Genomic DNA, 26,638 nt, shown 5'->3' on the forward strand with positions numbered 1-26,638 from the left:
AAACTTTGGCAATTTTATTTTGTAATCCATCACCATCCCTGAATTTGACCTGAACACAGTAACATTAGTGAAATATTAATAATAAAAACAGAAAATGCTGGAAAAACTCAGCAGATCTGGTAGCATCTGTGGAGTGAGAAACAGTAAATGTTGCGAGTCCATATGACTCTTCTTCAGAGCTAAAGAGAAATAGGATTGTGATGGATTTTATACTGTTTAAGAGGGAGTGGAGCAAAATAGGAGGTCAGGATAAGTGGGAGCTAAGGAGAAATTTGACAAAGATGTCACGGACACAATGAAGGGAATGTTAATGAAATAGTGAAAATATGAGTGAATATTAGTGAAATATTATTAAAATAGTGAAATATATAGTGTATTAGTAAAAAATGAAATATTAGTGAAAAATAGTGAAATATTAGGTACTCCATATTGAAAGAATGTAAATTACTCAGGTGGTTAATCATTAATTTTCTCTGTGTGGTTACTCATTCCAGAAATCGAGGAATGTGACCTCTGGTCATGTATTGCACTTTTGTAGCAGTTTTAGAAATAGCTGTGCTTGATTTACTGGTATGCTTATTTACAGGAAGCATCCTTTTGTGTCTTGGATGGTACTGATGGAATACTTACCGGTGCTGCGATTATGCTAGAAAATATTTTCTTACCAGCTATTTCTATGACTGGAAATTGGGGAGCACTTAACCAATTCGTACATGGAGAGAAAAATAAGAAAGCTTTCAAAGATATTATTCGCAGATACATCACTTTCTTAAATGGTGAGGTGTTTCAAAGTTAAGTTGGCCTATGAGTTATAGCTTATATATAGTAGATTTTTAAACAGTGGATTATTGATCAAATTATAGCATTTAATTAGTAACATGGATATTATCTTGTGGTTGATTAATCAACAAGATAAAACCGTAAAATGAAAAAAACAAAGGAACATTAGAATTACACAGGATATACGTCACAGGAACAGCCATTCAGCTTAATCAGTATGCCAGTATTTCTGCTCCACTTGAGACTCCTCCCGTCTTTTCTCATCTAAATCTACCATCATAACCATCCATTCCAATCTCCCTCATATGTGTGTCCAGTTTCCCCTTAAAAGCATCTATACTATATACTTCAACCACTCCCTGTGAAAGCAAGGCAAGCTCCACATTCTTATCACTCTTTGGGTGAAGATGTTTCTTCTCGATACCCTACTGGATTTCATGATGATGATCTTATACTGATGGCCTCTAATCCTTCCTAACAAGAGGGAACAGTCTCTCTCTATCCATCCACTCTAAAAAAAAGGTCTAAAATTATTAAAGATTTTGCATAAGAGTAAAGAATCCCACCTCTCAATCCTTTCCTGATACGTCTACAGGAGCATTTCTGACATCATCCTTGTAAATCTTCTCTGAACCCTACCATGGCCTCTATATCCTTTCTATAATATGGCAACGAGAACTTCATGCAATACTGTAAGTTCGATACAGGTTTAACATAACTTTCCTACTTTTCAATTCTATCTACATAGAAACAAAACCTAGGGTAGAAATTTCCATTCGGCATGCGGGGGCGGGCCCAATGTCACTGCGCGCCATTGCGATATTTCGGAAGGCGGGCATGCTACGAGTTCCAAGTCTCACCCACCATTAATTAACGGGCCAGTTAAAGCCCTTGAGACAACAATTTAAGATCATTTTTCGCAGCCTGTGCGATTTTCAGTGCGCACGGGCGTAATGGGCAAGTGGGTAGGCCACATTTTTAAAAACCTCATCCATAGACAGGATAAGAGGGGTGAGTGGGCTCGCTAATGCGAGTAGTTAGAACTTTAGTTTATTACTTACTGCCACTTGTGTGAACAGGACAACTTCAGTTCCCTTCAGAAAGAACAGGCTTCCATTCAGGACTCTGGAGGAATCATAACACTTGGTGCCCTCCAGGTATCAGACAGCCTTCCCTTACCATGGGAATGGGGATTGTGCTCTCCGCTGGAGGCACCTCCTTTGAGGACAGGCGCAGGCACAAGGGGCACAGGGCCAACAGGAAGTCCAAGGTGGAAAGGGGTGCAGAAGATGCCACTATCCTGCTGCCAGGGTTTACAGGCAATGATGCAGCTATCTCAATATGTCTGAGGTGTATTGCTGAAGGAGACTCAAGGGGAACAGTGACCTCCATCTGTCAGATGATCGGCCCTGAGATCAGCTCAACTGTGTGGGTGGAGACCCCATGCCACTGGCGCTGAAAGTCACGGTTGCCCTCAACTTCTATGCCTCTGGCTCTTTGCAGGGGTCAGTGGGTGATCTTTGTGGAGTCTCCCAGTCAGCTGTCTACAGTTGTGTCAAGCAGGTGACAGGTTCTCTGTTTAGGCGTGCATTGACTTTCATTCACTACTGCTCAGATGAGGCCAGCCAGTCAGAGTGAGCCAGAGGCTTTGCTGCGATTGCTGGGTTCCCCCGCGTCCAGGGTGTAATTGATTGCACACATGTGGCCATCAAGGTGCCAGCAGGTGAGCTGGGAGCCTTCGTCAACAGGAAGGGATTCTACTCCATGAACTTGCAGATAGTGTGTGACCAAAGGATGCAGACTCTGCAAGTCTGCAAAGTATGGCAATAATCATGGGTGATTTTAATATGCATATAGACTGGACTAATCAAATTGGCAAGTCTAGCCTCGAGGGAGAGTTCATAGAGTGTATTAAAGATTGTTTCTTGGAGCAACATGTTGTGGAACCAACCAAGGAGCGGGCTATTCTGGGTTTGGTTTTGTGTAATGAGATGGGATTAGTTAGTGATCTCACACCCCCACTCCACCTCTCTATCTCTCTCTCTCTCTCTCTTCCCCCCCCGCCACACACACACACCTTAAACCAGCTTATATTTCAACTCTTTCTTGGACTCGAACTTAAGTTCTGTCGAAGGGTCATGAGGACTCGAAACGTCAACTCTTTTCTTCTCTGCCGATGCTGCCAGACCTGCTGAGTTTTTCCAGGTAATTCTGTTTTTATAAAAGTAGGGATGTTTTGCTACAATTTTATAGGATATTGCTGAGACCATACCTGGAGTATTGTTTATAGTTTTGGTCTCCTTATTTGAGAAATGACAAATTTGCATGAGATATTATTCATTTGACTGATTCCTGGGATGATGGTGATCCTATGAGGAAAGATTGGACAGATTGTGCCTGTATCCATTGTTCAGAAGAATGAGAGTTGATCTTATTGATCAGGTGATCCTGAGGGGATTTCACAGGATGGATGCTCTAAGGATGTCTTCCCTTGTGGGGGAGACTAGAACTAGGGGACACAGTTTAAAAGTAAGGTGTCTCTCGTTTAAGACAGAGATGAGGAATTTTTTCTCTAAGGGGGTCATGAGCCTGTGGAGCTCTCTTCCTCAAAGAGCAGTGGAGGAAGAGTCACTGAATATTTTTAAAGTTGAGTTAGACTCTTGATTGACAAGGGAACCAAAGGTATTGGGGGTAGGAAAGAAAGTGGAGTTGGGGCCACAATCAAATCAGCCATGATGTTATTGAATGGCGGAACAGGCTCGAAAGGCCAGATGGCCTACTCCATCAATTTGCATGTATGCATCAACAGAGATCTTTGCAGGATTTTGCAATCAGCAGCCCTTCATTGTATGAAGGTTGTCACAGATGCAATCTTCAGGTGCACCCATGAACTCATGTCATTCAGCGCATAGAATGCAGTCAAGCCGAGAGAGCCAGAGTCTTTGCTACTATTGCTGGATTCCCCAAAGTGCATGGGGTCATAATTGCACCCATGTGGTAATGAAATCACTATCAGGACAGCCAGGGGCTTTTGTGAAAAGAAAAGGGTTCTATTCAACGAATATGCACCTTGCCTGTGACCATTGGTAAAGGATTATGCATGTGTGTGCATGGTATCGTAAATACTTAGGCAATCCCAGATGCCAGGGATGTTCTGCCCACCAGAACCTTTGGCTGGCTGGCTTTTTGAAGACAAGGGATTTCTGTTTAAGAGATGGCTCATGACCCTAGTCAGATTATTAGTCTGCTCAAAATAAGATTTAGATGCCTGGACTTTTCAGGTGGCACGCTGCAATATTCACCTACTCATAGGTCACTCATGGTTGTGGTCTGCTGCACATTACACAACCTGGCACTCCAGAGACTCGAGGCCTTGGCAGCGGAGGGTGTTTTGGACTCAGCGACATCCTCTGATGAGGAGGAGTCGAAGAAAGAGTCTGATTATGAGGAGGGTGAGTCATGCCAGCCAGCTGTAGAAGCTGGTACACAGGAGGCTTTGCATGCCAAGGAGATGTATGAGTTTCTAATAAAGTGTTGGGTTCCTCCAACACGGAACGGAAACCCAACCCTGTATATATTTAAAAACTTTATCCTTATTACTAATTCTTATTTTTAAACTGGACTTTTCTGCTGAACACAGACAATCACACAACAGTCTCCAGATCAGAAGAATCCTGTTCTCAGTTTCGGGAATGTCACAAATTGTTATGCCTAAGGAGCTTCTAATAGAGCACTTGGGACCGTACAGATCAATTTCAAAGGGAGCCACAGGAATACCATTTGCATTTGATAAGCCAACCTTGCTAGCATAGTCCTTGCGTTGAGGCAATGGCTTCCCAAACACCAGGCCTTCAACATGAATGGCACCCCTTTTAACTCCTAATGGCTGAGACATTATCAGTCCTGAAAACAAAGCCAAATTCCAGACGCTGGATCAACATCCTTTGTTGAAGCCACTGAAGATCACATGACCCAAGACTCTGGTCTTTTGAGCAGCTTAATATTACTCTCTGAGCTGTGCAGCCAGTCTGCTGCTTAACATCCAAATAGAAACAAGCTCTGTCCAGGTTGGACCACCAGCCCATCTAACCTGACTCTACTGGGAGATTTTGTATCCTCGCCTACAGAACTGACACCATCTCTGCATGCCTACAATACCCGTCTCCAGCCAGCTGACCATCTATTGTCTACATGAAATACTTCTTCATTGGACTCTTTTGGGACTCTGGAACTCACGTGAACCAATATTCAATTTTTCTGTGATCCTTGTACTGTAAAGCTCCTTTCCTCTATCCGTCCTTCTACTGTGTGACTGTGGAGTGGGAAGTTGAACAGAAAATTGCTACAGCAACTTCCTTTTCCCTAACACTAAGAAAAATGGCAACTTTGGATGCACAGATATGGGTGAAACAAGGAGACCTTAATGGCAAGATGTTAGCATACCAAAGCACAGAGGTGAAAGCTGTAGCTAGGGAGGTAGCATTGAAATTACCCAGTGAGGTCAAAAGAAGTGAACTGATCCAGTTGCTGGTAGGGCATGTGGAGCTCATAAATGTGACAGAGCTGGTAGATGAGGAGCTCAACTCTGACTCCACATCCCATCCTCTAGCGAAATTCGGGCTAGAAAAGTTCAGTAAGCAGTTAGAATTTCAGGAGAGAGAAAGAGAGAGAAAAATAGAATTTTAGGAGAGAGAAAGAGAAGCTTAAAGAGAGCTGAGAGAGAGAGAGAGAGAGAGAGCAAGGGAAGGAGAAAGAAAGAGACAAAGAAAGGGAGAGAAAAATTCCAGCTCTGAAAATTTGAAATGGAGCTAGCAGCTCAAAGGGAGAGATAGACCAGACAGCTGGGGCAGAATTTTCACCTCAGCAGGTGGGCGTGTGCCCGAACCACTTGAGCGTGAAACGATGCGCGATGACGTCAGGCAAGTGTCCAGACCTCAATGCGCAGTTGTGCAATAGCTCAGTCGGCGGCATGCATGGGAATTGGCAGTGCCCCTGCTGACAATTAAAAGGCCTATTAAGGCCATTAAAGTATTAATTAACTTAAATTTTTCACTGTCCATCCAACCTTACGGTTTGCAGGCAGGTGGAAAGGCCAAGTGGCCTTTGCATTTTTTTGGAATAAAAACTTTTAAAGTTTCATTTATAACATGTCCCTACTCATGTAACAGACATTTTTAAAATCTTTATTTCTAATTTTTAAAACTCTTCATCTCAGGGAGATTTTCAAGCGCTCATTCGCATGCATACGTGAAGTTCCCTGCTTGCCCTCCTCCCCCTACCCCCCCGCCCCACACACTGGCAGTGCTGAGCACTGCTGCTCGTCTTTCACGCTGGGCAGGCCTTAATTGGCCCACCAGCATGAATTCGCAGTCCAGCCCCGATCATGGGCGACAGTCAGCTTCTCGACTTCCCCCTCCGAGCCTACCCGACAATGGCAAAATTCTGCCTGTGGAGTTGCAAGGGAAAAATTGTCTCTATCCAATAGCACCTCCTATCTCCCTACCCTGAAAGCACTCCCTGAGGCCGTCAAATACGCTAGATTCATTCCCAAATTCGAAGATAATGACATGGAGTCATTTTTCGCCACTTTTAAGAAAGTAGCAAGACAACTAAAACAGCCATCCAATATCTGGCCTTTTTTAATTCGAGGGCAGCTGTCAGGGAGAGCCCAAGAGGCCTCCTCCCTGTTGACTTCTGATGTCTCCACCAATAATAAATAGACTAAGGCTGCCATCCTCAGTGCCTATGAGTTAGATACGGAGGCATTTTGCCAGCAATTCCAGAACGATCTTAAGAAACCCACGCAGACCTACATCGAGTTCAAATGGCAGAACCAAATTGCGTTCGACCATTGGGTGCATTCTTCAAAAATCCCATGATTCTATGAAGGATTGTGTGATTTGATATTGTTGGAGAAATTCAAAAATTGCTTACCCTTCAACCTGCGGATGCACCTAGAGGAGCAAAGAATCCTCACAGCCAGGGATGCAGTCATCACAATTGACAGCCATAATCTCACCCATAGGCCTGGAAACTTAAGCAGACCCTTTACAGACCATTTCCCTGACCATTGGAAAGATAAGGGCGACTGATAGGAAAGGACTTCCACCCAGAAAAGAGTGGGTATTGCTGCATTTGGACATGGGCTGCTTCAATTTCTGAGGAGTCATGAATGGTGCTGTACATTGTGCAATCATCAGTGAACATTTCTATTTCTGATCTTATGATGGAAGGAAGGTCTTTGATGAAGCAGCTGAAGATGGTTGGGCCTGGGACACTACCCTGAGGGCCTCCTGCAAGGATGTCCTGGAGCTGAGATGACTGACCTCCAACAACCACAACCATCTTCCTTTGCGCTAGGTATGATTCCAACCAGTGGAGAATTTTCCCCCGATTCCCATTGTCTCAAAATTTTGCTGGGGTTCCTTGATGTCACATTCAGTCAAATGCTGCCTTGATGTCAAGGGCAGTTACTCTCGCCTCACCTCAGGAGTTCAGCTCTTTTGTCCATGTTTGAACTAAGGCTGTAACAAGGTCAGGAGTTGAGTGGCCCTGGCGGAACCCAAACTGAGCATCAGTGAGCAGGTTATCGCTAAGCAAGTGCCTCCTGATAGTATTGTTGATAACCTCTTCCATTACGATTTTCCCAATGACATATATTAGACTAACTTGCTTCTCATTTCCTGCTTCCTGTCTCCCTCCTTCCTGGAAGCAGTCTGGGAAGAGTGTCCTGCAGTCAGCATCGCTGTGAAGCATTCTGGGAAGAGTGTCCTGCAGCCAGCATCGCAGTGAAGCAGTCTGGGAAGAGTGTCCTGCAATCAGCGTCGTGGTGAAGCAGTCTGGGAAGCGTGTCCTGCAGTCAGTTCAGTGACATCCTTGATCCTAGCACCAGGGAGACAACATACCATCCTGGAGTCACGTCTATGGCTGCAGAAACGCCTGCCTGTTCCCCTTACTATTGAGTCTCCTACCACTATTGCTATTCCCCTCTTTTTCCTCCCCACCGTGTATCTGAGCCACTCACAGTGCCATGAGCTTGGCTGCACTCCCCACTCTCACCGTTTTCCAACACAGAAAAACGGTTCTTGAGAGCGATGCACCCTGTGGATTTCCTGACTACCTGCTTGACACCTTTCTTCTGACTGATGGTCACCCATTCCTTCTCTGCCTGTGCTTCTGTAAGCTGTGGGGTGACCACTTCTAAAAACATGCTATCTATGAAACTCTCAGCCTCATGGAAGCACCTCAGTGCCTCCAGCTGCCGCTCTAGCTCCGAAACCTGGAGTTCAAGTAGCTGCAGCTGGTGGCACTTCCTGGTCGGTCAGAGCGAAAGGAGCATCAAGGACTTCCCACATATTGCAGGCGGTACATAACATGGGACTGAGCTGCCCTACCATGCCTCTGGTCGGAAAAAACCCTTACTTTAAGTTAAATACAGTAAAAAAAGTTAAAGTATTTCTGTAATGTAAATAAATACTAGAAACCTTACCTTTCCTTAGCTTAATCTATTTTAAACTGGAGAAACAGACTGGAGAAAAACACTTACCCACTACTCACCAATCAGCACTCACCTTTGTGCTGATATCACGTTTTGAAGCTTCCCCACGCTCGTGTTGCTTCTGATCTCTCCACCGCTCTCTCGCGCTGTCTTGTGATGTCACTCTTGTTATTTTCAACAAGAACTGACTGCAGGACACGCTTCCCAGACTGTTTCACTGCAATGCTGATGGCAGGACACTCTTCCCAGACTGCTTCACTGCAATGCTGACAGCAGGACATTCTTCCCAGACTGCTTCACCGCGATGCTGCTTGCAGGACACTCTTCCTAGACTGCTTCATCACGATGCTGACTGCAGGACGCTCTTCCCAGACTGCTTCACAGCAATGCTGACTGCAGGACACTCTTCGCAGACTTCTCCCACCCAGTGTTCCCTCCCAGCCTCTTCGTCTATCCCCCTTTCTGACCCTTCCAAGATTGATTCCCTGATCAATATTGTGGCCACCCACTGCTCTTCGATCCCCTTCTATATCCCGTCTGACTACCCTATAACCAAGAATGTTGAGCTGCTAATCTTGCCCTTCTTTTAGCCAAGCCTGGATCATAGCTATGATTTCATACTCCCATGTGCCTACCTGTGCCCTCAGCTCGTCTGTCTTATTCCTCAGGCTCCTTGCATTAAATATATTCCATTTTGCCTTGCTAAATTCACTTCTTTCTTACCTAGCCTAAGTGCGAGAGGAGTTGAGAATTGAAAAGCAGTGCGAGAGAAGCCGAGGGGTAGGTCATGGCAGTTGAGCTCAGAGCCGTGGTGTGCTCCTCCTGCTCTATGTGGGAAGCTGGGCATATTTCCAGTGCCCAGGGCCAGCATGTGTATGGGAAGTATCTTCAGCTGCAGCTCCTGGAAGCCCAGGTTTTCGAGCTGGAGCGGCAGCTGGGGGACACTGTGGAACATCCGCGATGTGGAGAGTATCGTGGATAGCACGTATAGAGAGGTGGTCACACCGCAGGCTAAGAGTCCACAGGCAGGAAGGGAATGGGTGACCACCAGGCAAAGTAAGAGGACTAGGCAGGCAGTGCAGGAATCTCCTGTCATTATTCCCCTGCAAAACAGATATACCGCTCTGGTTACTGTTGGGGGAAATAGCCTCTCAGGAAAAAACAGCAACAGCCAGATTTGTTGCACCATGGTTGGCTCTGCTGTACGTGAGGAGTGAAAAGTGTGGGACTGCAATAGTTATAGGGGATTCAATTGGAAGGGGAATAGATAGGCATTTCTGTGGCCGCAAACGAGACTCCAGACTCAGCTTGTCTAAATCATACTGAAGCATCTCTGCATACTCCTCACAGCTCACTCTCCCACCCAGCTTTGTGTCATCTGTAAATTTGGAGATATTACATTTAATTCCCTCATCTAAATCATTAATATATATTGTGAATAACTGGGTCCTAGCACCGATCCCTGCGGTACCCCACTCGTCACTCCCTGCCATTCAGAAAAAGACCCGTTTATTCCGACTCTTTGTTTCCTGTCTCCCAACCAGTTTTCTATCCATCTCAATACACTACCGCCAAAACCATGCACTTTAATTTGGCCTTACTTGGCCTGCCAGCATGAAATCGTGGTGCAGTGCCGATCGCGGGCGGCGGTTGGCTTCCTGACAGCCCCTGCCTGCCCCTGTCGACTCCACCGTCAAGGGCAAATTTCTACCCTCTATTTCGTCTGAATACCCTATAACTAGGAAAGTTGAGCTGCCAACCCTGCCCTTTTAGCCAAGTCTTGGTCATAGCCGGGACATCTTCCTCTCTCAGTCACACCTCGTCTCCCCCCATCACCGATCATCCATAGCAGCACATGGCCAAGACCATGATGTTCTTAGTCAGACCTGAGGCAGCAACAGAGGCCTCCCACCTTCTGTGAGCTGCTTCATGGTGGAGCCATGTCCATGAGAATGCACGGTTTTTTGTATCTGACTTCCTTTAGTAGTGAAGTTTTGCACATGCACATTCAATTTGAATACACTAGTCAACTTATATTTTCCTAGCATCATGTCTTTCCTAGCTGGCCTAACTTACCTTTCACCAAATTTAATTTTGATTAATGTTTCCATCCTGAGGTCAAGTATTATGGGAGGTTGTTGAGTGGCCATATTCTGCGAAAATAATCATGGGACCAAGAAACAAGGTAGTGGCTTCCCTTTTGCGGCAACAGCAACAATAATTTGTATTTATATCACTCCTTTAACATAGTAAAACACCCCATGCAGTTTCATTGTAGCATTATCAAGCAACTTTTGACACAAATGTACATCCATAGTGCTAGGAGGAACCTGCTGCTGGCTACATTTCTGTAGATAGAATTTGAATAGCCTGGTGTTATCTTCTCTGTCTCAGTAATTTTCTACTATTCAAGGGGCCTAAAGTCTGGTATTTGCCATTCTGAGAGATGACAGTATTAAGAGGTTGACTGCATTTTATTGGGGACTGGGTGTGAATGCACTTGTCAGTAGGCTGGGTGGTTGAATACCAGTAATCAGATCCTACACACCCTAAGAGGCAGCAGCATGCATGCTGCCTGGCAGGGTCTGGAAGCTTGGAACATAGGAACTAGAGAATGCCATTCAGCCCCACAAACGTATTCTACCATACAGTTGAACCATAGCTGATCTGCACTTCAACTCCATTTATCCAACTTGGCTCCATATTCCTTTATATCCAGTCCTATTATAAACCTATGATTCAAAGCTTTGAAAAATCCAAGCAGTATTTTTGGAGAGAGTTGTATATTCCCATGGCTGTTTGTGTGAAGAAATATTTCCTGACATCACTTTGAACAGGCTAGTTCTATTTTTTTTGGTAAAGCCCCCTACCTGTCAGCTAACCAGCCCTCCCTGAACACCCTGACTCATATAGCCTCTTGGTGAGGGTCCTTCCAGAGTTGGTCCTGCTTTGTGTGCTCTTTGTTTATTCTCCAAGTCACGCTGCATTCCAAAAGGAAATGTTTACAAGTGCACAAATTCCTTGGGAATCAACTGGCTTAAAATTAGCAAAGTCTCCTTCATCACCACTCCCTGTAGACATCTGCAATTTTGAAGAATTATAGGAAGCACCAAACATTTAGAGAATTGAAGCAACCAGACAAGCCAGCAATTAAACTGTAAGTAGTTGATGATCCCTTTAGATACAGGCAATGAGAGGTTCTTGCTGCTTGTGTGTTCAGATGAGTGAGGTGAAAAAAGGATGTTAGCTGGAACATTGAGCTTCAAAATTGCAGGGCTTGCATCGAATCAATGTTGCATGCTGATTGACATCATGACCTGTCTGCTTTGTATCTATCTGGAGGCCATTCATTATGCGTGTTGTTATGATTCTGGATCAGACCTCCAAGTTTTGTTGCAATCCAGGTAGGAACCAGTAATTTTTTGTTTAAAGTAGACAAAGTTTGAGATCTCAGGTTTTTGCTAAGAGAATGAAACCAGAAGATTCCACAGATTTTGAAGAAACAAACTACTATACAAACTATAAAAGATCGGAAAGATAAAACAATTTACAATACTTATCTTATACACTAACATTCAGGTACATATGAATTTATAGCCAAACTATGGTCAAACACATTACACTGCATGATAAATGACAAACACGACCAAGGCAGATCCCATGGATTTTTGCACAATCCACCCAGACATCAGTAAACACGAGGGGCAGGATCTTCCCCCCGTCGGGGGGGTTGTGCGGGAGTGGGCAGGCTCCTGATTGGCGCCCCTGATTGGGGGCTGCCGCCAGTTTGCGTGGGTGGGCCAATTAAGGCTGCGCGCCCGCCGAACTGAAAATTTAAATGATGTGGGGTGGCGTCGGGATGCACGCCCGACGTCACCCTGTGCCGTTTTACGCGTTGGTGAGTGGGCCACGCCCCCTGCTCACCGAACAGAAGGTTCTGCCCTATGAGTCAACCAATTTCATTGAAACTCACTCTCTCTCGTGAGGGATTTCAGTCTTCACCTTTGAAAATTTAACCTCTGAATTCTCTCCAAAAGGGTTGTCAGGGTAGGTGGTCAGGGGCCAAAATACAAATCCATTGGTTGAGGCATAAAAAATGGTTGAGGTACTAAATGAGTTTTTTTTTTATTCTTTCATAGGATGTGGAGATCATTGGCTAGGTCAGCATTTATTGCCAATCCATAATTACCCTTGAGAAAGTGGTGGTGAGCTGCCTCTTTGAATTGCTGCAGTCCATGTGGTGTAGGTACATCTGTGTTGTCAGGGAAGAAGTTCCAGGATTCTGACCCAGCGAAAGTGAAAGAACAGTGATATAGTTTCAAGTCAGAGTGGTGTGTGGCCTAGATGGGAACTTGAAGTAATCAGATAATTATACACAGTGCTCCAGCTGTCGTCCAACTATTTTTTGTACAGTTCAACCATAACCTCTCTGTGTTCTGTGCCTCAGATAATAAAGGAAAGTACCCAGCATGCCTCTTTAATCCCCTTATCTCTGCCTTCCTATCTTCAGAAATCTGTAGAAATACACTCCAAAATACTCCTGATCCTCCACGTTTGCAGGAAAGATTAAAAAAAAAAATAGAATATTATTTGAGACTGGGAAATGTCTGCAATCAGAGGGACCTGGGTGTCTTCATACATGAATCACAAAAAGTTAACATGCAGTTACAGCAAGCAGTTAGGAAGGCAAATGGTGTGTTAGCTTTTATTACAAATAGGCTGGAGTATAAGACTAAATAAGTCTCCCTATTCTTATACTGGACATTGATGAGACCACAGATGGAATACCATGTGCAGTTTTGGTCCCCCGACCTAAAGAAGGGCAGACTTGCCAGAGGGAGTGCAACAAAGATTTACTAGACTGGTTATAATGAGAGATTGAGTAGACTAGACCTGGAGGAATGGAAGTGATCTAATTGAAACATAAAAATTTTCAGGGGCTTGATAGTGTAGATGGTGAGAAAATGTTTCACTTGGCTGGGGAACCCAGCAGAAGGTTCTCCTCTCAACCTTCTCTTCTCCAAGGAGAACAGTCCCAGCTTCTCCAATCTATCTACATAACAAGTTCCCTCATCCCTGAAACCATTCTCGTGAATCTTTCCTAAACCCCCTCTAATTTCTTCACATCTTTCCTAAAGTGTGGTGCTGAACACAGTATTTTATATAGGTCTACCTTAACTTCCTTGCTTTTGTACTCTATGCCCCATTTACTAAGCTCAGGATCTGGTATGCTTTTTTTAACCACTTTTTCAACTTGCCTGGCCACAGCCTAAGGATAAAAGGTTGGCCATTTAGAACTGCAATGAGGAGAAATTTCTTTACTCAGAGGGCTGTGAATCTTTTGAATTCTCTACTCCAGAGAGTGGTTGCTCAATCTTTAAGTATGAGAGATCGATAGATTTTTGGATTCTAAGAGAATTAAAGAAAATGGGGCAGTGCGGGCAGGTGAATTTGAGGTAAAATATCAGTCATGAACCTGTTGAATGGCAGAGCAGAGTTGAAGGAATAAGTGGCTCCAACTTCTTGTGTTCCTTTTGTAGCTGTCTGTATTGCTCCCAGCTGTGGCAAAATCATTGAATAATAGAAGAGTTACACCACAGAAATAGGCGATTCGGTCCATTGTGTATGTGCTGGCTCTCTGAAAGAGCAACTCACCCAATTCCCTGCCTTTTCCCCACATCCCTGCAAATTTTTCCTTTTCAATTAATGATCCAATTCCCTTTCGAATGTCATGCTTGAATCAGCCTTCATCAACCTCTGAGACAGTGCATTCTTGATCCTAACCACTCTCTGTGTAAAAACGTTTTTCCTCATGTCACCATTGCTTCTTTTTCCAATCACACTAAATGTGTGCCTCCTGGTTCTGAAACCTTCCATCAGTGGGAACAGCTTATCCCAATCTGCTCTATCCAGACCGCTCATGATTTTGAATACCTCTATCAAACATATATAAGATTGTGAGGGGGGTTGTCAGGGCAGATGCTGAAAAGAATGTCCCTTCATGGGGGAAACTAGAACATGGGGGCACTGTTTCAAAATAAGGGCACTCTTATTTAAGATGAAGATGAGGAGGAATTTCTTCTTTCATAGGGCAGTTGGCGTTTAGAATTCTCTCCCCCAGTGAACAGTAAAGGCTGGGTAATTGAATATATTCAAAGCTGAGTTAGGCAGATTTTTGGCTAACAAGGGAATCAAGGGTCATTGGGCCCGACAGGAAAGTGGAGTTAAGGACACATCTGATCATCTATGACCTTATCGAATGACGGAGCAGGCTCAAGAGGCTGAATGATCTACTCCTGCTTCTATTTCTTATGTTCTTCATGTCCTCCTCTCAATCTTCTCTTCTTCAAAGAGAACAGTCCCAGCTTCTCCAATCTATCTACATAACAAGTTCCTCTAATTCCATCAGATCCTGCCTAAAGTGTGATGCTGAGAAAGGAATGAAACTGGACAGACCACTCAGCATCCCCCTAAGGACCGGAAACGACAATAGCAAACCCAGCCCTGTTGACACTGCATAGTCCACTTTATTAACATCTGGGAGCTTGTGCCAAAATTGGCAGAGCTGTCCTACTGACTAGTCAAGCAACAGCCTGACATAGTCATACTCATGGAATCATACCTTACAAATCATGTCCCAGACACCACCATCATCATCCTTGGATATGTCCTGTCCCACTGCAGGACGGACCCAGCAGAGGCGGCAGCACAGTTGTGTACAGTTGGGAAGCTGGGACTACTCAACATCGACTCCGGACCCTATGAAGTCTCATGGCATCTGGTAAAACGTGGGCAGGGGAACCTCCTGCTCGTTACCACGTACTGCCCCCCTCTTCAGCTGATGAAGCAGTACTCCTTGATGTTAAACACAACTTGGAGGAAGCATTGAGAGTGGCAAAGGCACAGAGTATACTCTGGATGGGGTACTTCAATGTTCATCACCAAGAGTGGCTTGGTAGCATCACCACAGACCAAGGTGGCCAAGTCCTAAAGGACATAGCTGCTAGACTGGGTTTGCGGCAGGTGGTGAGGGAACCAACTAGAGGGAAAAACATACTTCACCTCATCCTCACAAACCTGTCTGCTGCAGATGCACCTATCGATGATAGAATCAGTAAGAGTGACCACTGCACAGTCCTTGTGGAGAAGAAGTCCCATCTTCAAATTGACGATATCCTCCATCGTGTTGTGTGGCACTACCACCGTGCCAAGTGGATAGATTTTGAACATACCTAGTAACTCAAGACAGGGCATCCATGAGGCGCTTTGGGCTATCAGCAGCAGCAGAATTGTACTGAACCACAACTTGTAACCCCATGGCCAAAGATATCCCCCACGTTACCGTTACCACCAAGCCTGGGGATCAACCCTGGTTCAATGAAGAGTGCAAGAGGGCATCACAGGAGCAGCACTGGGCATGCCTAAAAATGAGGTTCTACCTGGTAAAGCTAAAGCACAGGACTATTTGCTTGCCAAACAGCGTAATCATTAAGTGATGCACAGAGCTTAGCATATCAAATCTAAGCTCTGCAGTTCTGCCACATCCAGCCATGAAAGGTGCTAGACAATTAAACAACTCACTGGAGAAGGAGGCTGCACAAGTATTCCAAAACTCAATGATGGAGCAGCCCAGAACATCAGTGCAAAAGATAAGGCTGAAGCATTAGCAACAATTTTCAGCCGAGAGTGCCGAATTGATGATCCATCTTGGCCTCCTCCAGAGGTCCCCAGCACCACAGATGCCATTCTTAAGCCAATTCAATTCACTCCACGTGATATCAAGAAACGGCTCAAGGCCCTGGGTACTGGCCCTGACAACGTTCTGGTAACAGGACTGAAGATTGGAGAACTTGCCGTGCCCCTAGCCAAAGCTGTTCCAGTACAGCTACAACACTAGCATCTACCCAGCAATGTGGATAATTGTCCTGGTATGTCCTGTGCACAAAAAAGCAGGACAAATCCAACCTGGCCAATTACCGCTCTATTAGTATACTCGCGATCATCAGTAAAATGATGGAAGGGGTTATCAGCAATGCTTTCAAGCAGCATATGATTAGTAATAACCTACTCACTGATGCTTAGTTTGGATTCCGCCAGGGTCACTCAGCTTCTGACCTCATTACAGCCTTCATTCAAACATGGACAAAAGACCTGAACTCCAGAGGTGAGATGAGAGTGACTGCCCTTGCATCAGGGCAGTATTTGACTGAGAGTGGCATCAAGCAGCCCTACTCTCTACTGGTGGGAGTTAAACATAGCACAAAGGAAGATGGTTGTGATTGTTGGAGGTCAATCATCTCAGTCCCAGAACATCACTGCAGGAGTTCCCCAGGGTAGTGTCATAGGCCCAGCCATCTTCGGCTGCTTCATCAATGATCGTCCTTACATCAGTATGTCAGAAGTGGGGATATTCACTGATGATTGCGCAATGTTGAACATTATTCACGACACCTCAGATACTGAAAGCAGTCCATGTCCAAATCAGCAGGACCTGGGCAATATACAGTCTTTGGCTGACTTGGCAAGTAACATTTGCCGCACACAAGTGCCAGGCAATGACCATCTCCAACAAGAGAGAATCCAACTTTCGCCCCTTGACATTCAATGGCATTACCATCGCTGAATCTCCCACTATCGACAACCTAGGGTTACCATCAATCAGAAACTAAACAGGATGAGCCCTGTAAGTACAGTGGCTACAAGAGCAGGTCAAAGGCTAGGAATCCTGCGGCGAGTAACTCATCTCCTGACCCAAAGCCTGTCCACCATCTACAAGGCACAAGTCAGGATTGTGATGGAATACTCTCCACTTGCCTGAATGAATGCAGCTCCAATAACACTCATGAAGCTTGACACCATCCAGGACAAAGCAGCCTGCTTGATTGGCATCTGTTCCAAAAACATACACTCTCTCCACCACTGACAAACAGTGGCAGCAGTGTGTGCCATCTACAAGATGCATTACAGAAATTCACCAACGCTCCTTAGGCAGCACCTACCAAACCCACTACCATCTAGAAGGAAAGGGCAGCAAATACATGGGAAGACCACCTGCTGGAATTTCCCCTCCAAGCCACACACTGCCCTGACTTGGAAGTTTATTGCTGTTCTTTCACTGTCATTGGGTCAAAATCCTGGAACTCCCTCCCTAACAGCACTGTAAGTGTACCTACACCACAGGGAATGCAGCAGTTCAAGAAGGCAACTCACTACCACCTTCTCAAGGGCAATTAAGGATGGGCAATAGATGCTGGCCTAGCCAGTGATGCTCACATCCCGTAAGTGGATTAAAAAAACACTGTATTTTGTACAGGTCTATGTTAAATTCCTTGCTTTTGCACTCTGTGTTCCTACTTATAAAACTCAGGACCCAGGATTTTTTTTTAAACCATTTCTTCAACTTGCCCTGACATCTTAAATGATTTGGACATATGTACACCCAGGTCCTTCTGAACCTGCACCGCATTTTATATTGTACCCATTTTATATTGTCTGTCTATGTTCTTACCAGAATGAATCACTTCACACATTGCATTAAATTTCATTTGCCACTTGACTGCCCATTCCACCAATGTATACATGCTTTTGAAGTTTAACATTATTTTCCTCAAAGTTCACAATACTTCCAAGGTTTATGTCATCCAAAAATTTTGAAATTGTGCTCTGACAACAGAAAAATCTAGATCGTTAACATATATCAGGAGGAACAGAGGTCGTGGGGAATCCCGACATAAACCTTCCTCCAGTCCGAAAAAGAACTGCTCACCACCATTCTCCGTTTCATGTCCCTAAGCCAATTTTGTATTCATGTTGTGACTGTCATTTTTATTCCATGAGCTATAACTTGGCTCACAAGTCTGTTGAACAGCACTTTCTTAAAAGGTTTTTGGAAGTCCATGTGGACCACATCAACAGCATTAACCTCATCTCTCCTGTATGTTACTTCAGCAAAAAGTTCAAGCAGATTAACTAAACATGATTTGCCCTTAACAAATCCATGCTGGCTTTTTAAAATTAACCCAGATTTTCCAAAGCTACTATTAATTTTCCTCCTGCTTCATTATTTCTAAAACCTTCCCCATCACTGAGGTCAAACTTACTGACCTGTAGATGCTGGGCTTATTGCACACTTTTTTGAACAAGGGTGTAACATTTGCAATTCTGCAGTCCTCTGGTACCACACCTGTATTGCAGGAGGATTGGAAAATTATGTCCAGTGCCTTTGCAAGTCCCACCCTCACTTCCCTCAGTGTCATTGGATGCATCTCATTTGGTTCTGGTGTATCATCAACTTTTAATGGAGTCAGCTTATCCAATTCTCTTCCTTATCAATTTCAAACTCTTCTAGTGTCTGAATTTTCTCCTGATTCACCATGACCTGAGCAGCATCTTCTTCCTTGGTAAAAACAGATACAAAGTATTCATTTAGCACTTCAGCCATGGCCCTTGCTTTCATGTGTAAATCCCCTTTTTGGTGCCTGATTGTTCCCACTCCTCCTTTTACCATCCTTTTACTGCTTATGTGCCTGCAGAAGGTTTTTGAATTTGCTTTTATGTTTGCTGTCCGTCTCTTTTATTACTCTCCCTTTGCTTCTCTTATTTGCTAATCTCAGAATCACAGGGTGGAATTTTACGTCAGTGGGATTTTATTGTCCCGCTGAAGTCGATGGAGTTTGGAATGGTTCCCCACATTTTACGGCCCCGTCCCCACTGCAACAGGACCATAAAAATTCCGGCCACAGAATTTTAACAGCATAGAAGGAGCCATTTGGCCCATCATGTCTGCACCAGCTCTCCAAATGAGCATTATGACCTCGTGCCATTGCCCTACCTTTTCCCCGTACCTCTACGCATTGTTTCTATTCAAATAATCATTGAATGCCCTCTTGAATTCCTTGATTGAACCTACCTCCACCCCACTTCCAGGTAGTGCATTCTAGCCCTGAAACATACGTTGTGTGAAAAAGTTTTTTCTCTGCCCCCTTGTTCTTGATTCTTTTATGAGTGGGAACAGCTTCTCCCTATCTACTCTGTCCAGCCCCCTAATGATTTTGAACATCTCTATCAAATTTCCTCTTAGCCTTCTTCTCTCCAAGGAGAACAGTCCCCACCTCTCCAATCTTTCCTCATAACTGCAGTTTCACATCCCTGGAACCATCCTTGTAAACCGTTTCTGCACTCTCTTCAATGTGTTCACATCATTCCTATAATGTGGCACCTAGAACTGTACACAATACTCCAGCTGAGGCCTAACGAGTGTCTTATATAAATTCAGCCTAACCTCCTTGCTCTTGCTCTATGCCCCAATGAATAAAGCCCAGGATACTATATACTTTATTATCTAAGCAATTCTATAACCAGTGGATCAGATCTGAGCTCTGCAGTCTTGCCACATCCACTGTTACATGGTGATGGACAATTAAGCAACAAACTAGAGAAGGAGGCTCTGCAAATATCCCTAATCTCAATGAATGGGAAGCCCAGCACAACAGTTCAAAAGACAAGGCTGAATCATTTGCAACCATCTTCATTCAGAAGTGCTGAGTGAACATACATATGAATAAAGCCCAGGATACTATATACTTTATTATCTAAGCAATTCTATAACCAGTGGATCAGATCTGAGCTCTGCAGTCTTGCCACATCCACTGTTACATGGTGATGGACAATTAAGCAACAAACTAGAGAAGGAGGCTCTGCAAATATCCCTAATCTAATCCCTAATCCTTAATCTAATCCCTAATATGAGTTAGGAGCAGGAGTAGGCCATTCAGCCCCTCGAGTGCAGAAGTGGTTTATAAGAATGTAGCCTGTTCAGACATTCAATAAGATTATGGCTGATCTAATTGTGGCTTCAATTCCACTTTCCTGCCTACCTCTGGTACACTTTGACTGCCTTGCCAGTCAAGTTTCTATCTATATACCTTTGCCTTAAAAATATTCAATAACTCTTCCTCCACTGCTCTATGGTGAAGAGAGTTCCAGAGACTCATGACCCTCTGAGGGAAAAAAAATCTCCTCATCTACCATCTCAAATGGGAGACCCCTTATTTTAAACTTAGTTATAGTCTCTCCCAAACACAAAAACATCCTTTCACTACCCACCCTGTCAAGTCCACTCAGGATCTTATATTTTTATCTTATATTTTATATGTGGAGGATCCATCTTGGCCTCCTCCTGAGGTCCTCAGTATCACTGATGCAAATCTTCAGCCAATTCAATACTCCATGTAATATAAGAAACATTTGCAGGCATTAGGTAATGTAAAGGATATGGGCCATAAGGTCAGCCCATCAACAACACTGAAGACTTGTGTTCCAGAACTAGTTGCGCCCCTAGCCAAGCTGGTCCCCTAGCCAAGCTGTTCCAGTGCAGCTACAATATTGGCATCTACCCAACAATGTGGAAAGTTGGTCAGTTGTGTCCGCAAAAAGCAGGACAATTCCAAACCTGTACTCAATCATCAGCAATGTGATGGAAGGTGTCATCGACAGTGCTATCAGGTGGCACTTACACGACATTAACCTGCTTACTGACGCTCAGTTTGGGTTCCGCCAGGGTCAGCCAGCTCCTGACCTCATTACAGCTGAAGAGAGGAGGTGGGGCTGACTGCGGTTGACATCAAGGTAGTGTTTGACCTAGTGTGGCATCAAGGAACCCTGGCAAAATTGATGTCAATCAGAATCAGATGAAAACATTCTGCTGGTTGGAGTCATACATAACACAAAAGAAAATGGTTCTGGCTGTTTGAAGCCAGTCACCTCAGTCCCAGGACATTGTTGCAGCAGTTCCTCAAGGTAATCCTAGGCCCAAACATCTTCAGCTGCTTCATCAATGACCTTCCTACAATCATTTGGTCAGGAGTGAAGAAGTGCACTGATGATTGCACAATGTACATTGCCATTTGCAACTCCTCAGATACTGAAGCAGTCCACGCGCATTTGCAGCAAGACCTGGACAACCTTCAGGCTTGAACTGATAAGTAGAAAGGTAGATTTGCACCACATAAGGGTCATGTAATGACCATTCCCAACAAGAGAGAATCTAACCATCTCCTTTTGTAACTTAATGGCATTGCCATCGCTGAATTCCCCTTACCAACACACTGGGGTTATCGTTGACCAGTAACTGAAGTAGACTAGCCACATAAATCCTTTGGCTACAAGAGTGGGTCAGAGTCTGGAAATTCTGCGGCGAGTAATTGACTTCCTGACTCCCCTATGACTTTCCACAATCTACAAAGCACAAGTCAGGAGTGTGATGTAATACCCTCCATTTGGCTGGATGAGTGCAGCTCCAACAAGGCTTAGGATGCTCAACACAATCCCCTCTGCTTGGCCAGCACCCCATTAACTAACTTAAACATTCAATCCCTCCACCACTGACGCACAGTGGCAGCAGTGTGCACTATATACAAAATGCACTGCAGGAACTTACCAGGGCTCCTTCAACAGCATCTTCCAACCAGTGACCTGTACCACCTATAAGGACAAGGGCAACAGACACATGGAACAGCACCATCTTCAAGTTTTCCTTCAAGCCACACACCCTTCTAACTTGGAACTGTAGCGCTGGTCCTTCACAGCCGTGAGATCGAAATCCTGGGATTCCCTTTCCAACAGCACTTTGGGTGTACCTGTGCCAGCTGAACTGCAGCACTTCAAGAAGTGGCTTATCACCACCGTCTGAAGCGGAGTGTTTTTTTATTCAATCGTGGGATGTGGGCTTCGCTGGCTGGGCCAGCATTTATTGCAAATTCCTAGTTGCCCTTGAGAAGGTGGGTTGTGCACTGCCTTCTTGAACTACTGCAGTCCCTGTTAGGCATGGCAACAAGTTCTGACCTTGCCAGCTATGCCCATGAAGGATGAAAAAGAAAATCCTCTCTGAACCTGCTATATTGAGCCTGATTCTTAATTGGACTATCCACCAAACATCTGTCATCAGCACAATTTTCTTGCTTCATCTTACTTTCTATCTCTTGTGTCATCCAACACTTCTATGAACCCTTTCTCCCTCGGGTCACGGCAGTTCTGACGGTGTAGCTTTCCAGAGTTCCAGGGCAAGTGATTAGGAAGGCAAATGGATTGTTGTCATCTATTGTAAGGGGAATGAAGTATAAAAGCAGGGGTGTTTTGCTACAATTGCACTGGGTGTTAGTGAGACCACATCTAGAGTACTGTGTACAGATTTGGTCTCTGTTTAAGAAAGGTCAATGCGCTAGAAGTAGTTCAGAGAAGATTTGATCGACTGATACATGGGATGGAGGGGTTATCCTACAAGGAGAGGTTGGACAGGCTGAGCCTGTATCTGTTAGAATGTAGAAGATTGAGAGGTGATCTTATTGAAACATATAAGATCCTGAGGGGACTTGACTGGGTGGATGACAAAAATATATTTCCCCATGTGGGAGGGGCTAGAACTAGGGGGCACAGTTTAAAAATAAGGCGTCTCCCATTTAAGACAGAGATGAGAAGCATTTCTTTTCTCTCAGAAGTCGTGAACCTTTGGAACTTTCTTCCCCAGAGCACGGTGGACGAAGGGTGAAAGCCTAAGGCATAGGTAGATATATCCTTGACTAAAGTTATCAGGGGTAAGCGAAATGTGGAGTTGAGGCTACAGTCAGATCAGCCATGATCTTATTGAACGAAGGAGTAGGCTCGAGGTTCCGAATGGCCCACTTCTACTCCTAATTCGTATGTATGTATGTTCCTTTCCAACCACAAACCATTAACATTCTGGTTCATGGTTTGGCCACTTCTGGGAAACATAGACACATGGAAAATAGGAGCAGGAGTAGGTCATTTGGCCCTTTGAGCTTGCTTTGCTAATCAATATGATCTTGGCTGATCCTCTATCTCAACGCCATACCCCACTCTCTCCCATACCCCTTAACACCTTTAGGGTCCAGAAATCCACCCATTTCCTTCTTAAATATACTTAGTGACTAGGCCTCCATAGCCTTCCATGGTAGAGAATTCCACAGGCTTACCATCCTCTGAGTGAAGAATTTTCTCCTCATCTCAGTCCTAAATGGCCTACCCTGTGCCCTAAGACTGTGACCCCTTGTTCTAGACCCCCCAGCTAGACGGAACATCATCCCTGCATCCAGTCTGTCCATCCCCATCAGAATTTTATGCATTTCAATGAGATTCATCTCATTCTTCTAAACTCCAGTGAATACAGGCTTAGTTGGCTCAATCTCTCCTCATACAGCAATACTGCCATCCCAGGAATCAGTCTGGTGAATCTTTTATGCGCTCCCTCTATGGCAAGTACATCCTATCTTGGGTAAGGAGACCAAAACTGCACACAATGCTCCAGGTGCATTCTCACCAAGGTCCTGTACAGCTGCAGTAAGGCATCCTTGCTTCTGTACTCAGATCCTCTCGCATTGAAGGCCAACATACCATTTGCCTTCTTAACTGCTTGCTGCACCTGCATGCTTGCTTTCAGTGATTGGTGTACAAGAATGCCCAGATCCCTTTGTACATCAACATTTCCCAATCTATTACCATTTAAATAATACTCTGCCATTCTGTTTTTCCTACCAACGTGGATAACCTCACACTTATCCACATTATACTGCATCTGCCATGTATTTGCCTATTCGCTCAACTTGCCTAAATTGCTCCTCACCACTCACATTCGCACCAATTCAGCAAACTTGGAAACATTACATTTGGTTTTCTCATCTAAATCATTGATATATATATATGTTGAATAGCTTGTTTCTAAGCACTAATCCCTGCACACCCACTAGTCATCACCTGCCACTGCAAAAAAAGACCCGTTTATTCCTACTCTCTGTTTCCTACTGTCTGCTAACCAATTCTCAACCTATACATTATCTCAACTAATACATTATCTCAACCAATACATTACCTCAATGCCATGTGCTTTAATTTTACACACTGACCTCTTATGTGGGACTTTATCAAAAGCTTTCTGAAAATCTAAATACACCACAACCACTGATTCTCCCTTATCTATTCTGCTAGTTAAGTCCTCAAAAAACTTCAGTAGGTTTGTCAAACATGATTTCCCTTTCATAAATCCATATTGACTTTGTCTAATCCCGTTAATATTTTTAAAGTGCCCTGTTATCACATCCTTTATAATAGACTCTAGCATCTATCTACTACTGATGTTAGGCCAACCAGTCTGAAATTCGTTGGTTTCTTCCTCCCTCATTTTTTAAAATAATGTGGTTACATTTGCCACCCTCCAATCTGCTAGTACTGTTCCAGAATCTACAGAATTCACTTGCACTTTCACTTGCATTGCCATAGCCTCGAGGACTATGGGCCAAGAGCTGGAAAATGGGATTAATGTAATCAGATCTTTATTGACCGGTGTGGACATGATGGGCAGAATCGAACCATAGAACCACAGAAAAGTTGCAGCACAGAAGAAAGCCATTCAGCCCATCTTGTCCATGCCAGCCCGAGGACACCCAGGTGCCCTTTCTAATCCCGCCTTCCTGCACCTGGCCCATAGCCCTGCAGTTTACAGCACTAAAGGTGCAGATCCAGGTACTCTTTAAAAGAGTTTAGAGTTTCTGCCTTTACCACCAACTTGGACAGTGAATTCCAGACACCCACTACCCTCTGTGTAAAAAATTTCTTCCTCGTGTCCCCCCTACACCTCCTGCCACATATCTTGAATCTATGTCCACTAGTTCTAGAATTCTCCACCAAGGGAAACAATTTTATCCTGTCCACTCCATCTATTCCCCTCATAATTTTGTATACCTCAATCAAGTCATCTCTCAGCCTTCTTTGTTCTAAGGAAAATAACCCCAACCTATCCAATATCTCCTCGTAGCTACACTTTTCTAACCCTGGCAACAGTCTTGTAAACCTCCTCTGTACTCTCCCAGAACTATTATGTCCTTCCTGTAATGTGGTGACCAGAACTGCACACAATTCTCCAGTTGTGGCCTCACCAGTGTTTTATACAATTCAACATTATATCCTTACTTTTATATTCTATACCTCTGCCAGTGAAGGAGAGCATTCCATATGCCTTCTTTACAACCTTCTCTACTTGAACTACTGGCTTCAGGGACCTGTGTACTTGTACACCAAGAACTCTCACTTCATCTACCCCTCTTAGTAAATTCCCATTTATTTTGTAATGCCTGTAGCTGTTTGACCTCCCTAAATGTATGACCTCACACATCTCTATGTTAAAATCCATCTGCCACTTTACCTCCCACTCCACCAACCCATCTATATTGTTTTGGAGTTTATGGCTATCCTCTACACTATCCACTACTCAGCCAATCTTTGTGTCATCTGCAAATTTCCCAATCGTGCTCATCACATTCATGTCCAAATTGGTAATATATAACAAACAGCAAGGGTCCTAACACCAAGCCCTGTGGAACACCACTTGAGACAAATTTCCATTCACAAGGGCATCCATCGACCATTACCCTTTGTTTCCTGTTACAAAGCCAACCTTTTATCCAGTTTGCCACATTACCCTGAATCCTATGGACTTTTACTTTCCTGACCAATCTGTCATGTGGGACCTTGTCAAATGCCTTGCTAAAATCCATGTACACAACATCCGCTGCACTATCTTCATCAACCCTTCTTGTAATTTCCTCAAAGAATTCAATCAAATTTGTGAGGCAAGACCTTCCTTTAACAAATCCATGCTGACCATCCCTGACTAGTCCATGCCTTTCCACCTGACAGTTAATCCTCACTCTCAGGATTGATTCTACTAATTTGCTCACCACTGATGTAAGACTAACTGGCCTATAATTGTTTGGCATTTCCTTTGATCCCTTTCTAAACAATGGAACTATGTTTGCATTTCTCCAGTCCTCCAGAACCTCCCGTGTATCTAGTGAAGATTGGAAAATCATCCTCAGGGCACCTGCTTTGTCCTCCCTGACTTCGTTCAGCAGGCTCGGAAACAATCCATCTGGCCCTGGTGACTTATCAACTTTCAAGGATTTCAACCCTTCAAGTACTTCCTCTCTTTTTATGACTATTCTGTCCAATATCTCAGTGTTCCTCCTGGACTACTCTATCTACATCCTCCCTTTCCTTCATAAACACGGAGATAAAATATTCATTCAAAATCCTTCCCACAGCCTCTGCATCTACACACAAGTTTCCATCTTCATCTTGTATAGGTCCCACTTTTTCCCTAACTAATCTTTTAGCATTAATGTATTGGTAAAACATCTTTGGGTTATCTTTAACTTAACTTGCTAATCTTTTTTCATGCCTTCTCTTTGATTTCCTTATTTCCTTTTTTACTTCATCCCTGCACTTCCTACATTGGTCTAGGCTTAGTTCTTTGTGCCTATCATACGCTTTCTTTTTCTGTTTGATCTTCCC

General features: G+C 44.2%; 1 protein-coding gene across 1 annotated transcript in view; it reads left to right on the forward strand.

The window, feature by feature from the left end:
- LOC121278118 (dynein heavy chain 8, axonemal-like) overlaps window positions 1–26,638 on the forward strand; it is a 2,067,071-nt gene that overhangs the window by 136,408 nt on the left and 1,904,025 nt on the right. The window contains 1 exon segment of the mRNA XM_041188205.1: window positions 587–776. Coding sequence (XP_041044139.1) covers window positions 587–776 — 190 coding nt within the window.

This window comes from Carcharodon carcharias, chromosome 5 (genome assembly GCF_017639515.1).
Source record: "Carcharodon carcharias isolate sCarCar2 chromosome 5, sCarCar2.pri, whole genome shotgun sequence".
In the NCBI taxonomy this organism is placed as follows: domain Eukaryota; kingdom Metazoa; phylum Chordata; class Chondrichthyes; order Lamniformes; family Lamnidae; genus Carcharodon; species Carcharodon carcharias.